We start from the raw sequence: 14,664 nt of genomic DNA on the forward strand, positions 1-14,664 counted from the left end.
TCCTATTAATATTTATAACATTATCTTTTAAACTCTTATCTATAATAACACCTACATCATTTCTAGTACGAATCCTACCCGAATACCAAAGTTTAAATCCTAAACTATCAATTTCCATAGCCTTCTCTCCAACCCATTTAGTTTCCTGAATGCACAAAATATTTAATTTCCTATGAATCATAATATCTATTAATTCCATTAATTTTTCTGTAAGGGAACCTATATTCCAAGTTTCTATCCTAATTTTAGTATCATGGACTAGCTTCTTTGCCCACATCCGTCATTGATGTGGGAACCTTTGCCTATTTAACACTGCACCCGGGCACCGGTGCAGCGGCCCTTGCACACTTGTCACTGTATTCAGACCATACAGCGCGTCACTTCCAGGGGACACCCTAGCATTAACACAAATTCTTAAAGGATTCATGTCATTCTTGTTCGACAAGTTTTACGCTGGCTGTCGACTACCTAACGCAACCCTCCACTTTTCTCATCTAGGACTTGGGACCTGGCAACGGCAGTGTTATTTTAAAAAAATAAAATAAACAAGTATAATTTAAATGGGTAATTAATGTGAATTTTTTTATAATTATACGTGTTAAACTAACAATGGAGTAATATTTGGCTTATACTCCATGACCATTATAACTTGGATCAGGTTGTTTAGAATACTTTTGACTATTGCATGTAAAATATCCATAAGCCAAACCATCAAATAAATTTAAGAAACCCTATAGGACACAAGTTATGATGACATACTGAAATAAGTTATACTACCTTTGTTAAACCAAGGCCAAAAAAAAAATACTGAAATAAGTTATTAAAAAAAAGATAAAAAAAATACTAAAATAAGTTACACAAGCAATGTTTCCAATAAATTTTGATGAGTTTTAAGTTCTAGTGACCAAGATTGACTTGATTGCCCAAATGATTTGGGTAGATGACTAGGTGAGCTAAATTCTGATCTCAAGAGCAGTTCAAATATCTCACTTCAGTTTAATGTAAAACCCTGTCAAATCCCCAAATCACAGCATGCCAGGGGAGGCCTTCAATGGAACAAAAATTTGCATGAGTATCATTCTTCATTCTACAACGTAACCAGTTACATCCCAACGTATCTAAAGATATGTAGGACAACAACAGCGACCTTGATTACAAAATTATCATTTTAGCAGATATAATAGTAGGAATGTCTAAAGCAATAACCGTGGAGGTAGATAAAAAAAAACTCTATAAAGGTAGAATTGCTAAAGCTGCTTCCTTTAATTTATGAAATGCAGAAAGGAGTAATGAACTTCAAAAAATACAATTAAAGAGAAAATATGCAAAACATTATTATTTCTGTGATTCATTGAATGATGAAATATAGCAGTCTGATCATAAACTACGGTTCATATTAATTCACATCTGCAAAGCCAATTTTAGGGTCCGCCAAAACTCCCAAATAAAATCCTATGGTCTTTGGATAAACAATACTGGGACATCTAAATCCTGCTCCATGCCTACCCTCTAGAAAAGGGCATTTTCAGTGCATGAAATTTTGACAATGCAGAGAATATAATGCGCAAAAAAATAATGCATTTTCCTTGTAAAAGAAAATTCACTTCATCAAACATCGTAAATTCAAGCTCTCATATATGTTTAATCACTATCATCAGGGAGTGTCTAAAGAAGTGAGTTTCTTTGATTTTGATTTAAGTAAGCAACAGCTCAAGTTTGGTTGATTTTAAGTAGGAAATTCAGTGGTGATTAAAAGATCAAGCTCGCTATCAATTTTGTGAGTATTCAATTTACTGAGAGCAAAGATTATTGTGAGTTCTTCGAGTGCTGTAAGTTGTATTGTAGATTTCTTACACACAAACAAAAGGTGGTTTGCTTACTTTGGACTAGCGTAAGTGAGCCAAGCCGGTGCGAACCGGCTCAAGCTCAACTCATAAACGAGCTTGCCAGCCAAGCTTATCGAGCTTCAAGCTCGAGCTCGAGCATAATTTCGAGCTCGAGTTCGAGCATAGATGCTGCTTGGCTCGATTAGCCCGAGTGAAAAGCGGAAGCGAGCGAACCGTGGGTGAACAGCGGGGTGAAGCACGACGTCTAGGCCTAGAACGCCAAAGGCAGACGACGTCTAGGTAGGGGTGTCAATTTCGGGTCACGAGTCGGGTTCGGGTCGAACCCGGAACTGACCCGGGTTCAAACGGGTCGACCCTATAACCCAACCCGGGAAGGCAAACGGGTCGGAAATCTGAACACGGACCCGACCCCGCCGGGTCAACCCGAACCCGACCCATTTTTTAAACGGGTCGAATTTGTGAACCCGAACCCGACCCGTTTATCAAACGGGTCGGGTCCAACCCGGATTTTCCGGGTCGGATACGGGTCGGGTTTTCGGGTCGTGTCAAAAGTTGACACCCCTACGTCTAGGTGTGCAAATGCTGAAGGCGGATGGGCAGGTCGGACCGCAAATTCTGGCACGAGTCGAGCTCAAGCTCGACTCGAGTTCGGGCTCAAGTTCGAACTTGAGTCGACCTCAAGATTTGGCTCATCAGTCGAGCTCGAGCTAGGTCTTACTCGAGCTCAACTCAGCTCGTTTGCACCCCCTGCTTTGGACGAATCCAAATTGAATGGATTGCGGCTTATATAGATTAGAAAGCCCTAAGGCTTGTAACCTCGAGGATGAGGAAAGCTCAAAAGTGGCTCTTGTATCCTCACCCTTAAGTCATGTGGCCCAAATTAAAAAAAAAAAAAGATGTGGCCCACTTAATTAGGTTATGGCTTACATCCTTTAAATGGCTCGATAATGAGACTTGATTTGGATTATCATTCTAAACTTTAAGGAATATTAAAGTAACTTTAAATAATTGATCATTTTTTAGAATTCATATAATTATCAGGTTATTTATGCATTCAATTTTACCCATGGTCATGGAGACTGAGCTGAAAAGGGGATTCAGAACTGCATTGGACGACATAATCATCATGTAACTTTAATTGTGCTTAGTGTTCTTTACATTCTTGCTTGGAACAAAATACCATTACTTTGGACGGACAATCCTACATGGTGAAGCAAAATATAGAGTTACTGGATAAGGATTTGCTGGGCAACATATAAAGTTTGCATTTTATAAAGGATCTGGAACTTATATTGCCGCTAAGTGTTTATCAGATGTATGGACCTGCAACTACTGATTCAACAACATTTATGTTTCTCACTGTATCCATGTGGTTCCTTGTTGCCACCTGATTTTTTGCCCATTTCTTTTTAACCTTTATGGCTTTGAGTGGAAAAAAATAATTGATGACTATAATGACTAGAGCAAGTGGATAAAAGGTGAAGTCATTGGCAAAGATATTAAACTGTTGAAAGATGGTATATTCTCTAGAGTGAAGAAGTGAAGAACAAGCAAATAATGAAGGATATAGAATTGGATCATGTGCTAAGTGGTTCTCGATAGGAAGCAGATTTTGTTGTTAAAACATATGAACAAGAGACAATTCTAATCCTTATACCTTGAGGACAATGTGACTCTTTGGGAGGGGAGTATTGATACGCCGGGAAGGCCACCTTGTGGGGCCCAAGGGAAGCTATTTAGAAGATTCCTAATCAAGATGAGTTGTTTAGAAAGGTTCCTAATTAAAGGGAAACTATTTATGAAGGTTTCTTAATTATGTTTATATTGTTTAGGAAGATTTCCTAAATCATGTTTAATTGTTTAGGAAGGTTTTCTAAATTATGTTTATACTATTTACAAAGTGTTTAATTATTTAGGAAGGTTTCCTAAATCATGTTTAATTGTTTAGGATGATTGCCTAAATTATATTCAATTGTTTAGGAAGATTCCATTTGTGTTATGATGACTAAGGCTATTTAAGGGGAAGTTATCTAGGATTTAGATCATGTTATTGATAAGTTTTATTAGTATTTGTTGTGCATGATTTTTGTGATGGATTCTAGCGGTGTCTAGAATTTGCGAGAGGTCCTTTTCCCGAAAGAAAATAATTGTATCTTGCATGTCCTTATTTCTTTTCTTATCAATAAAAATTTGTTGGTATACTGAAATTTATTGTTTGCTTACTGATTTTTGGTGCCCAAGTCCTTTCATGCCCCTACTTGTCTTCATCATCGCTAGCCAACAATGCCTTAACAAATAGTTACTGCCATCAGCCGATGCTATATCTCAAGGTTTCAATTTCGCTTTGCAAGCAACCAAAAATATAAAATTAAACTCCTAAACTTCTTATACAATAAACCAAACACTGCAAAGTATTTCAAATACATAATTTAACTTTGCATTATATTTTGAATACATCGATTGTCCATATATTTGCAACAAATGAACTCTTAGTTATTTGCAATTGTTTGCTCAAGAAAAATGGCGCTTCGGCATTAATCCTGCTTTGCATATATAGGATTTCATTTTCTTTAAGGCAGATTGTAGTTAATTAGATTTCCCCTAAAGATTATATCAAGGTTTGGTTAGATCTGGGTCCTTACTTCCTATGAGCGCAAGCCCTCATAGTTAATTACCTCTCTTACTGCCTAAAGAGAAAACTCTCGATTAAGGATGAAAAATTTTAGGTGTTTTAGTCTCGTTTGTGGGGTATGAAGGTAGACCCAATCAAGATCCCATGATTCTATCGTCCTGGGAATACCGTAAGTTTCAGTCTATCAACAGTATCAATCGCTGATTGTAGTACCCAGGAAATCTGATTAATAGCTATGGGTTACCTCCTCTCAGAGATCTCGAGTAAACTTAAATGGTTTGGTTATAATTTAAGTTATATGGGGAGTAAGTTGTGATTTGGGGTTTACATCTGTTAGAATACACGGTAATTGATTTAATTTGAGGCTTACGATTTCATTTAGAAGTTTTTCGGTTATTTAATTTGGGTCATGGCTTATGACTCCTCTTAAGAGTTGCCTGTAGGCTTGAATTTGATCGGGGCTTACGACTCCACTTAGGAGTTGCCTCTATGTTTAGATATAGGTCGAGGCTTACAACTTCCCTTGGAAGTTGGCCGATTGTTTGATTTGGGTCGGAGCTTACGGCTCCGCTTAGGAGTTGATCGTAGGTTTCCACTGCCCATCTTCCCTATGACTATATGCATGGGCTGCTCTCAGAAGAGCAAGGGAATGCACCAAAAGTGAAACATAATTTCTTCGAGGGCAAGAAAGCGAAGATAAAACTGCACACTTTGATGCTTCTTTGATTACACCTCCATCCTAGATGATAACTTGAGAGTTTTCACAAACGTTGAACATGTCAAGATGATGGTTTCAAGAAGCTCTCCGTTAATGCACCTGTCATCCAATGCAACAAAGAAAATTTCCAACCGATAACAAGGCCAATGAACGAAACATAATCTATTTCTATGCATCTTCTTGTAAATGCCAGGGTTACAAATTTAAGTTCCCTTCCATAACCAATAAACATTCAACATTATCTATTTCTGCGCATCTTCTAACTTCATCAGAAAACACTTGAAGCATGTCAACATCATCTGATGCATTATATCCTGCAGAGGCCCTCCAACTAGTTTTGCTTTTGGCATTATCAGCATATTATTTTTAGAATCGTGACTTAAAGTGGAATTTATTAAGTTACTATTTTCAATAGCCACCGGCTGCAAATCATCAGAGATTCTACTCTTGTAAATTATCATCGCATCCACATTACTAATAGAAGAACTATTAGCATGTCTTAACATAGCATTTACAAGAAACGCCAATCTCACTGCTATGGTGCATGCATACTGAACAAGGAAGCACATGCGGGGTTTTACGCACAGTGTAGAGAAAGCGAGAAGGAGAACCTGTCTTCCTTGCATGCGATTCATGGAGAGACTGGCGAGGGAGACAAGCAGTTGCGTGAGTTCGAATGAAAGGAAAGAGCAGGCTTGAGGGAGTTTTCTGCCATGTGAGGGAGTTACGAGAGCGAAGAGTTACGTCTTTTGGGAAGATCATGCGTTAGCGTGGAGCTGCGAGGTGGGATGAGTCGACCGACGGGTTTCGAGTTTGGGTTTTCTTTTTCTTTTTTTATTTAGTCAATAGCAATGATACATGTGTGCCAACCCCATATAGTGGGATAAAGGCTTGTTGTTGTTGTAATGATACATATGTGTATTATATGATATTATTAAGTACATAGCTATAATATATATCATCTACTACATATAGATATTGTAATATTTGCATGTCAATACTGGAAATAATAATTGATAATGAATTATTTGGAATTAAACCATAGACGGCATTTCAAAATTTTAACAAGCTTAGCTCAAATTCTAATGGGAATATCTAAACAACAAGACAATTGAATGCAAACTCACTTACAAAGCACTTATTTTGCGGTAAGTTTCCTAATTAATGAATCAAATATAAATCTTAATATGATAGAGAACCAAGAAGATGATAGACCATATCAACAAGGACAATACCTGTGATTTCAGAAAACCTTCAAGCACATCTAAAAGCATAGGCCTGCTTTCATTATTCCTATTAATATCAAAGCCATCTTTGCCACTAAAGTCCCGTAACTCAGCTTTCCAAAAGTCCTTTTCCTGAAATCATGTCATCAGCCAAAGGAAGAGGTGGCTAAGAACACTATTGAATTGGAAGGTAGCTAAATTCCATGAACCAGATAGGCAGAAAGCTCACCAAATTGCACTCAGGCAAGTAAACCTTAAGAGTGTGCCCAAGCTGGGCCCAATCTAGGTATTCGCACACCAGAGCAGTCAATAACTTTCCTGCTAGGATTAAAAGGTTCTTATTAAACAGTGTAGATGAAATAAAGCATTTCAACACAAACAACTGCTATAGCTTCCAAAAGCACTGTGTGTAGGCTTCAAAACTAAGAAACATCCAGCATAAAATTTTGAGAAGGGCAACAAATCAGATGGTCCGGGTTAAGCAAAAATAATTACTTCTATCCTGGAATAACACTGGAAGCTAAGGATACTGATATTGTACAGTAAATTAAAAAAAATTATACAGTGCTTATTTACTACGTTATCAAAAGATAGTTGCCCAATAATAAGAAGAAAACGTGATGGAACAAAAGGATCAGTTATAAACGTATATCTGAGAAGCTTAGAGAACTCATTTCAGATATCTACTCTTCCATCCAAGGTTTTAGTAGAATATATTACTCAGAATAATCAAGAGCTAAAGTTCAAGCTTTTGAAGCGTCACAATAGTTGATTTTCTACACAATAAGAAAGCATGCTTCCACATGTTATACAAATCATATTGGTTACAGGAAATAAAAGAAAACTAATTTAAAAGATACAGATATCAAATCTTCATTTGGGGTAGCTTATTCATTCTACTTTTGTTATCCAGATGCTTTCTTGGCCACATTTTCATGTCTTTCTAAAAGTAACTTTTCTAAAGCAAATTATGAGAAAATAAATAAAAAACTAAATCGTTCAATTTTTTTCAAACAAAAACTGATTTTGTTATCTACTTTTCCTATCATAAAAACAGTTAAAAAAGTCATCTGAATTGAAGCCTAAGATCATCATCATTGTCAACAATCCCTATCCCAATTATTGGATACAACTGAAAGACCCACCCCAATTACGATTATTTCATGTCTTTCTAGATATTTCTCCAATTATAATTCTCCTCCTATCCTCGGCAACATGTTTTTCAATCCTTAGATACAACTACAAAGGAGATGAAATCTTATAGTCTCTCTCATTTGAAATTTTCTAACTGAGCTTATGACTTCACTCTGCCATACTTCTAATTGCCCTCTTCAAATCTTTCTCTCTCATTTAGATATTGCCTTATCTAGGGTTTTCCAAGGAAAGAAATGATAAAGCTCATGCAAGTGTTGCTAATGTGATGGACTTAAAGTTGTCTTTTGAGATCATTGAAGATCCTAAAACAACAATCTCTAGGTTTATGTATGGTTTGAGACTTGTTATCCAGCAAGATATGACACACCATCAAATATCACTACTTGAGCATTCGTTTCAACTTGCATTAGGCTTTGAACAAATAATAAAATTCATGCATCTAAGAGGCTAGCAACATATTCAGTATGTGCATCATTTCATCAAAGAAAGCAAGTTCGATTAGTTGCAAGCACTGCATCTAAGTGTCCTAAAAAATAAAATTAATAAAAAACACAAAAGAGATATTTACAGCGCCTACATTTGGGTATAAGATTTCTACCATGCATAATTTAAATGTAATCAAATTGATCATTATGCTAACGAGTGTCCAAATAAAACCTTGCATAAGACTGCATATGAAGAAGAAAATCAAATTAACGATTTTAATAATTTTCATGAGTTTGGTGAAGAGATTAGTGATTTTGAGGAATTTTTAATGGATGATTCTTCAAATGTCATGTGTTTCCCTATAGCTACCCATAAGGTTAAATGCAAGTTAAGAGAACTATGATTTTTCAAACACATTTTATAAATACGGACAAGCTTAAAATTGATAGTGAGTTGTATGAATGTTATGTCTAAGTTTTTCCTAGACCATAGGACTTTGAAATCAGAATCACATCCATAGCTATCTTTAAAAGCTTGGGTGGATAAAATTGGTATATATGTGCACTGAAGATGTCTAAATTCGATTAAATCGGGTACACCTAAGCAATATGACAGAATCTAGTGTGATAGGTTGCTTACCAACCTTCCTCGTGTTATTTTAGGTACACCTTAGCAATATGATTTAAATGTTACTTTTTCTAAAAGGTCTAATACGGTTAAAAAACGTTCTATTTTTCTTATAGCACAGCAGTAACTAATGTCGAACTTAGAAAAACACTACTCAATTTGAGGACCTAAGATAGAAAAGAGAAACAAAGGAAAATTAGTAATTATACAATGAATCAGGAAAATTATTTTCTCATATATACGTAGAGAGAATCAATTTTGAATAGGGGATGGAATTTCTAGAACAGGAAATTCTGCCAAAACAAGAGGTGATTCCATGTCAACTTCCATCTAGGGTTGGCGCAATGAATTAATGGTTGTGCATCAATAATTCTATAGGCTTACATAGACAAATTCAAGGTTGAAATCTAGCTTGCCAGGTGTAGGCATGTGAGAAAGGGCTACTGAATAGAACATTCAAGAAAATTCTTTATGTAAATGATCTATAACTTATAAATTAAATGATCTTTCAATTGCATTAATGCTTGATAATTTACTTCTTTTTGGATCATAACCTTCAACCCTAAATAAATGTTCACTCAACCATGAGCCTAAAGATTGGTTGGAACCACTTCACATAAAAGAAGAAAAAAGAACCTTTTAAAAAAATACTTACTTATTTTTTTGCTCAGCATCATCATTTTGGGCTTGTTGTGTGACAGAAAAGTACCACTCAAAATTAAGGGAAAATTCTATAAGATGGTGGTTAGACTTGCAATGCTTTATGGCGCAGGATGTTGGCCACTAAAAGAGAAGCATAATATTAAGTTAAGTGTTGCAGAGATGATGATACTCAGGTGAATGAGTGGCTACACTCTTAGAGACATGATACAAAATGAGCATATATGTGAAAAGGTTGGACTAGTTCCAGTGGTAGATAAGATTAGAGAGAGTCGCCTTAGATGGCTTGGTCACATAAAACGACGGCCTTATGATGAACCGGTTAGCATAGTAGATGTATTATTTAACCTATGTTAAGAAAGGTAGAGGTAGATCTAAAAAGACTTGGCTAGAAAATATTAGAAATAACCTTTCTTTATTAGATCTTAATGAGAATTCGACTCTTAACTGGACACAATGGAGAAAAAGGATTCATGTAGCCGACCCCACATAGTGGGATAAAAGCTTGTTGTTGTTGTTGTATCATCTAATTTTTGCATTTTTTGATTAAATGCTTGCCACAAGTTGTTAAAGAAAGTGCGCACTCACCCGAGAATGTGTTCCCATAAAACGTTCCTAAACGAAAAAGATGTTGAAATTCTACATTGCTTCCCGCCTTAATTGCTTTTACTTTGTCAAATGTGGTAGCATATACCCATAACGGTCTAGTATCATCCACTATGTGATTATTATTAACCATATTGATGTTCATTTGAGATGTCCTTATTCTATTATACAATAAAAAAACTTAACATAAATAGTTTAGGCAAGAAGAAAAATTTCCTTGACAAAAATAACATTGAAAAATACAAATATGAACTTATTAGAAGACATAATGAGAACAAAAATTGTGTATAACCAGAAAGAAAAGCTATATTTAAACCCTAAATTTGAGTGAATGGTGGCTTCAAAGAAAACCTTATAGCACCATTCTAACAAATAAAATTACTAATTTTGCTCTACATTCCTAACAAGAAAGAAAAGCTTTCAGCTTGATCTTTTCATACCAATCTCCATGCCTAACATTGAGCAACGATAGTTTCATAAAATCCCATGCAGAGACTCAACAAAAAGAATCACTCTAAAATGTAAGAGCGTACAACACTTAAAGAGGAAGCATGCATGTTGTTTGTGTGACTTGCTTGCCAATATAATTTCTTAAGACCATTGTGAATCATAGACCTCGTATGATGAATGTGGCAATCAATGAAATGAAAATATATAATAGTAAACCTCTTATTGGTACATAGTCTACCATCTATTATACATGCCCAAATCACTTATGTTTAATTTTCTACCACACTTTCTTTGTGGATGTTCCTCCCAGTATCCCTCTAATGAAATCATTTCTCAATCTATCATAATTTCACCACTCATCCATCTTAATATTCTCATTTATGACATGATCAAATTATCTATCAGTGACTTCTTTCCCGCCAAACGCTCATCAAAGTTGTATAGATACAAATGTTTGGCAGTAAAAAGTAATGTATAAGTATATAACAAAGTTTAGCATGGATGTGTAAATGAAATTTAGATTTAGAAATGATCATATCATAGAAGAAGCAGAAGTATAATCTAATATATATAGAACATGAAGTAGTGGAAAATAGACATAATTAGGTTTGAGATGTACAATGAAGGGTAAGGGATGCATCAAAAAGACAATTGTATAAAATTAATGTCAAATGATTAGAAAATAAATGAGGTGGACCAAAGTGGACCAAAAACAACAATAAAAAAAATTGTTAAAATAAATATATAAAAAATAAGTTCAAACTCATTCAAAATTCAATAGAAACGAATGGAGGGTGAAGATGCACAAATAATGATTAATCCTCTTTCATGGAATGATTAGTAAAGAGTAAAGACCTGTAGGAGAGGCATGTAGCTGCTTGGCACGATCATTACAACTTCCAAGCAAAGCTGGAGGAACTCCACTATTTTCATTTTCAATAACTCGGTCCTCTTCTTCAATGGCCTCAAAGACACTTGCTCGGAGCTCAGCCTGCAACCAAGTTAAATTAAATTTCAACTTAGAACAAGAAGTTATTTGAAATTCTAATCAAATATGTTATGACTGCTAAAAAAACTGAAATTTTTCTTTCCCAAAAACATTGAGAGACCTTGCTGTGCTAGATTAACATGCCATTTAATATTCAAGAAAGTGAAAAAAAATATGATAATCTCAAAATCTCAACAGATTAGACTATACAGGTCATGTGGGTAAAGATATCAGGAAATATTTGGTTATTGTGGTCGAGTTCTTTCAGGATATAAAGGTTAAATGAATTATGGGAAAAACTCATCACTGCTTCAGAGTACTGGAAAATCAAATGTGTGGTTCCAATTAAAAACCTAAATTTTTACATTTCAACAGGATAAGCCCTTGCAAAGATCTGAAAGATAAACAATGAAGTCAGACCCTGCACGAAACAAATGGATAAAAAGCATTCTCGTTCACCAAAATAGAGCTACCATTTGGAAGCAAACCTAGAGGTGGTGTAAAAAACCTGCCTTCAAAATAAGTCCACCGCAGAAAAACTAGCTCACTATAACTTGCTACACCAGAAGATATACAAAATGCCCGATCCATAACAAAACCCTAACAATCATTACAGCATTCGACCTAGTACAGAAACAAAAACGAAAATTGATCATTCCATCATTGATATTCCCTAGTTTCCCTGGGTTTATTCAACGCTAGCAACCTCATACAAAATAAAAGCTAGTGGCTGCCAAGATAACAACAATCCGAAACCCTAATTCCACCGGATAAAGGTCCTGACCTTCCGATTCTCATATCCAACAAAATAGATCGGAGAAACGGGAGCGCTCTTACCCTTATCTTCGCGAGAACTCCCTTCTTCTCGAGCGTTCGGGTGACGAGTGTTTTCAGGTCCATCATCTCCCTCGCGTAGTCGTCCATCTTTCCTCTTCGCTCGCTTCCGACGAAAACCAGCTACAGGTTTCAGAAAACGGAAAGCAAGAGAGTCAGACAGCAATAGCAAAAGCCAAAGCTCAAATTTACTCCATTCTTTAAAGAGAGCTCTCAGATGCCGCGGAGGAGAAAAGAGGGATAATTTCCAGCTTAAAATGTAGGGGAGCCAAGTGCACGACAGGTAAGGAGAAGCATAAGCAGCAGTGAGGAATCCTAATTATGCCAATAATTAATAGGGTTTATATTAATTTATTTAATATTTATATTTTCTATTCATCAATAAAATACATTGATTTTTAAATTATATTAAAAATATTATTGATGTTAATTTATTTAAACATAAAATATATATATATATTTTCATGCATATATTTTAAATTAATTTTGAAGAGACTTTTTAGAACTTTGCAATTATACATGCTAGTATGTTACAACGGTAAAAAAAATTATGATCCTTTATTTTCGAAAAGAAAATATTTATAAAAACTACAAAATTTTAAAAAATTTTAATTTTTCTATAACAACTTTACAAAAAACTTCAAGCACTCCAAACAAAGCCCGAATTGGATAAGAAATCTAAAACAATGGTTATGATGAGTTAATCTACAAATTTTTATACTAAAGAATAGCTTTACATCATTATTTTTTTTACTGTTTAAAAAAAAAATTGCACTAAAAATCAACTTTGCAAAGCAGTAAAAAAGTCATCTCAAACGAAGCCAAAATGTGGTTGAGGCTTCGTTTGGAACGCTTTCTTGCTGCTTCTTAAAGCAGCCTTTTTAGTATAAAAATTTTAATTTTTTTATTAAAAAACTATTTTAAAAAATAATAAGAAAATAGTTCCAATGGGAGCTTGAAAGTTGGCTACCATTGCATTAGCTCATCTTGAAGACAGCCCTCACTCTTCATGATTTAAAATACATGTTTTAAAATTCTAAATGACACATGTCACATTTTAGAAGAATTTTGATGAAAAATACACCAAATATGAAATTTTTATTTCTCTTAAATATACTCAGATTTTGAAGGCATGAGAAAACACTACAAGCTAATATTATCATGAAATCATACAAGAAATTGCAAGTAAAACTCATATAACAAAACAAACAATCTACATCTATTAAGAACAATAGACTAGTTACTGCTTACCATCCAAGTTTGTACTCCATTGGCTCTTATTAATCTAGGTTAATTTAGGCTTCATTTGGGACGGCTTTCTTATTGTTTCTTAAAATAATTTTTTTGTAAAAAAATTAAATTTTTGTACTAAACAACTGTTTTAAGAAACAGTAAGTCAAATGAGGCCTTAATCAAGTCTTAGAGAGAGTCTAAATTGGGTTTTTCAAGTCACTGACTATGAATAGGCCAGAATTACCAACTCACCAAACCCTTTAATTTGTCTAAAAGCCTCATGTTGCCCAATTTCAAATCTCATCGAGTCAACCAAGAATCAACGGCACTCAAAATCATGCTATTGAACTCGCTCAATTATTCATACGGTCGCCTACTCAACGAGGCTATTCACCCGAGAAACTATGCTATTAATTGCTTTAAGAACTCGACGGTCGACTATAAATTCTCACAAGAAGAACTTGTCAAATGAAATCTCCCTCAATCAAAAACTTGTCCTAAGTTTCATACATGTAGGCTTCGTTTTGGAACGGCTTTTTTACTGCTTGTTAAACTAAATTTTTAGTATAAAAATTAAAATTTTTATACTAAAAATTTACTTTAAGAACAAATAAGAAACCGTCCGAAATAGAGCCGTAGATGAAGATCAGAAATGTAGACATCATATGGATTAGATTTCTATGCTCTATTTGCGTGGATGACTACCACCTTTAAAAATCATTAATGCGATTATCAGGATCAAGTAAGACAAGCTTTAGTCAAGATGCAAGCTGTGCAGGCCGACCTCCCCCTTGTTTATACTAATTAAGCTAAAAAATGTTACACTTTATTTCTATACAGATCTTAGCAGTCTCCTCTAAAATGAAGACCATTCTCTTTCCTAATGAAGTATTAGAGATTTTTATTTGTGTTACAATATAAGAGAATTTTAGATAAATGATTGTCAGATTAATTATCTTTTTAAAAAGACATTTTTAATATCATTAATAATAAAATAATTGTGCAACGATTTCAAAATATGAAGACTCATAGGGAGAAATTTTATATGATTATAAGTTTTTTTTTATAATAATGTATATGAAGAAGAAAGGATTTACCGATTTAATTAGTTCAAGTGAAGTATATTAAGGATGAAGACTAAAAAATACATTTTTAAGATGAGAATATTCAACATAGGCCAATGAGATATTTCGAAAAGCAGTTCATTGAAAGTTGTGAGAATACGATTAAATTTAGTGACTTTAACACCCTAAATGGAACTA

The 14,664-nt window shown here is 34.6% G+C and overlaps 1 protein-coding gene across 1 annotated transcript in view; it reads right to left on the bottom strand.

Moving 5' to 3' along the window:
* Nucleotides 1-12,478, bottom strand: part of LOC110109607 (protein TONNEAU 1b) — a 17,696-nt gene extending 5,218 nt beyond the window's left edge. Inside the window, exons 1-4 of the mRNA XM_020840761.2 lie at nucleotides 12,173-12,478; nucleotides 11,203-11,338; nucleotides 6,653-6,741; nucleotides 6,433-6,555 (exon numbers count right to left, since the gene is read on the bottom strand). Coding sequence (XP_020696420.1) covers nucleotides 6,433-6,555; nucleotides 6,653-6,741; nucleotides 11,203-11,338; nucleotides 12,173-12,259 — 435 coding nt within the window. The 5' untranslated portion in view covers nucleotides 12,260-12,478. The remainder of the gene's footprint in view (nucleotides 1-6,432; nucleotides 6,556-6,652; nucleotides 6,742-11,202; nucleotides 11,339-12,172) is intronic.
* Between the last annotated feature and the right edge of the window lie 2,186 nt (nucleotides 12,479-14,664).

This window comes from Dendrobium catenatum, unplaced genomic scaffold, assembly GCF_001605985.2.
Source record: "Dendrobium catenatum unplaced genomic scaffold, ASM160598v2 fragScaff_scaffold_716, whole genome shotgun sequence".
In the NCBI taxonomy this organism is placed as follows: Eukaryota; Viridiplantae; Streptophyta; class Magnoliopsida; order Asparagales; family Orchidaceae; genus Dendrobium; species Dendrobium catenatum.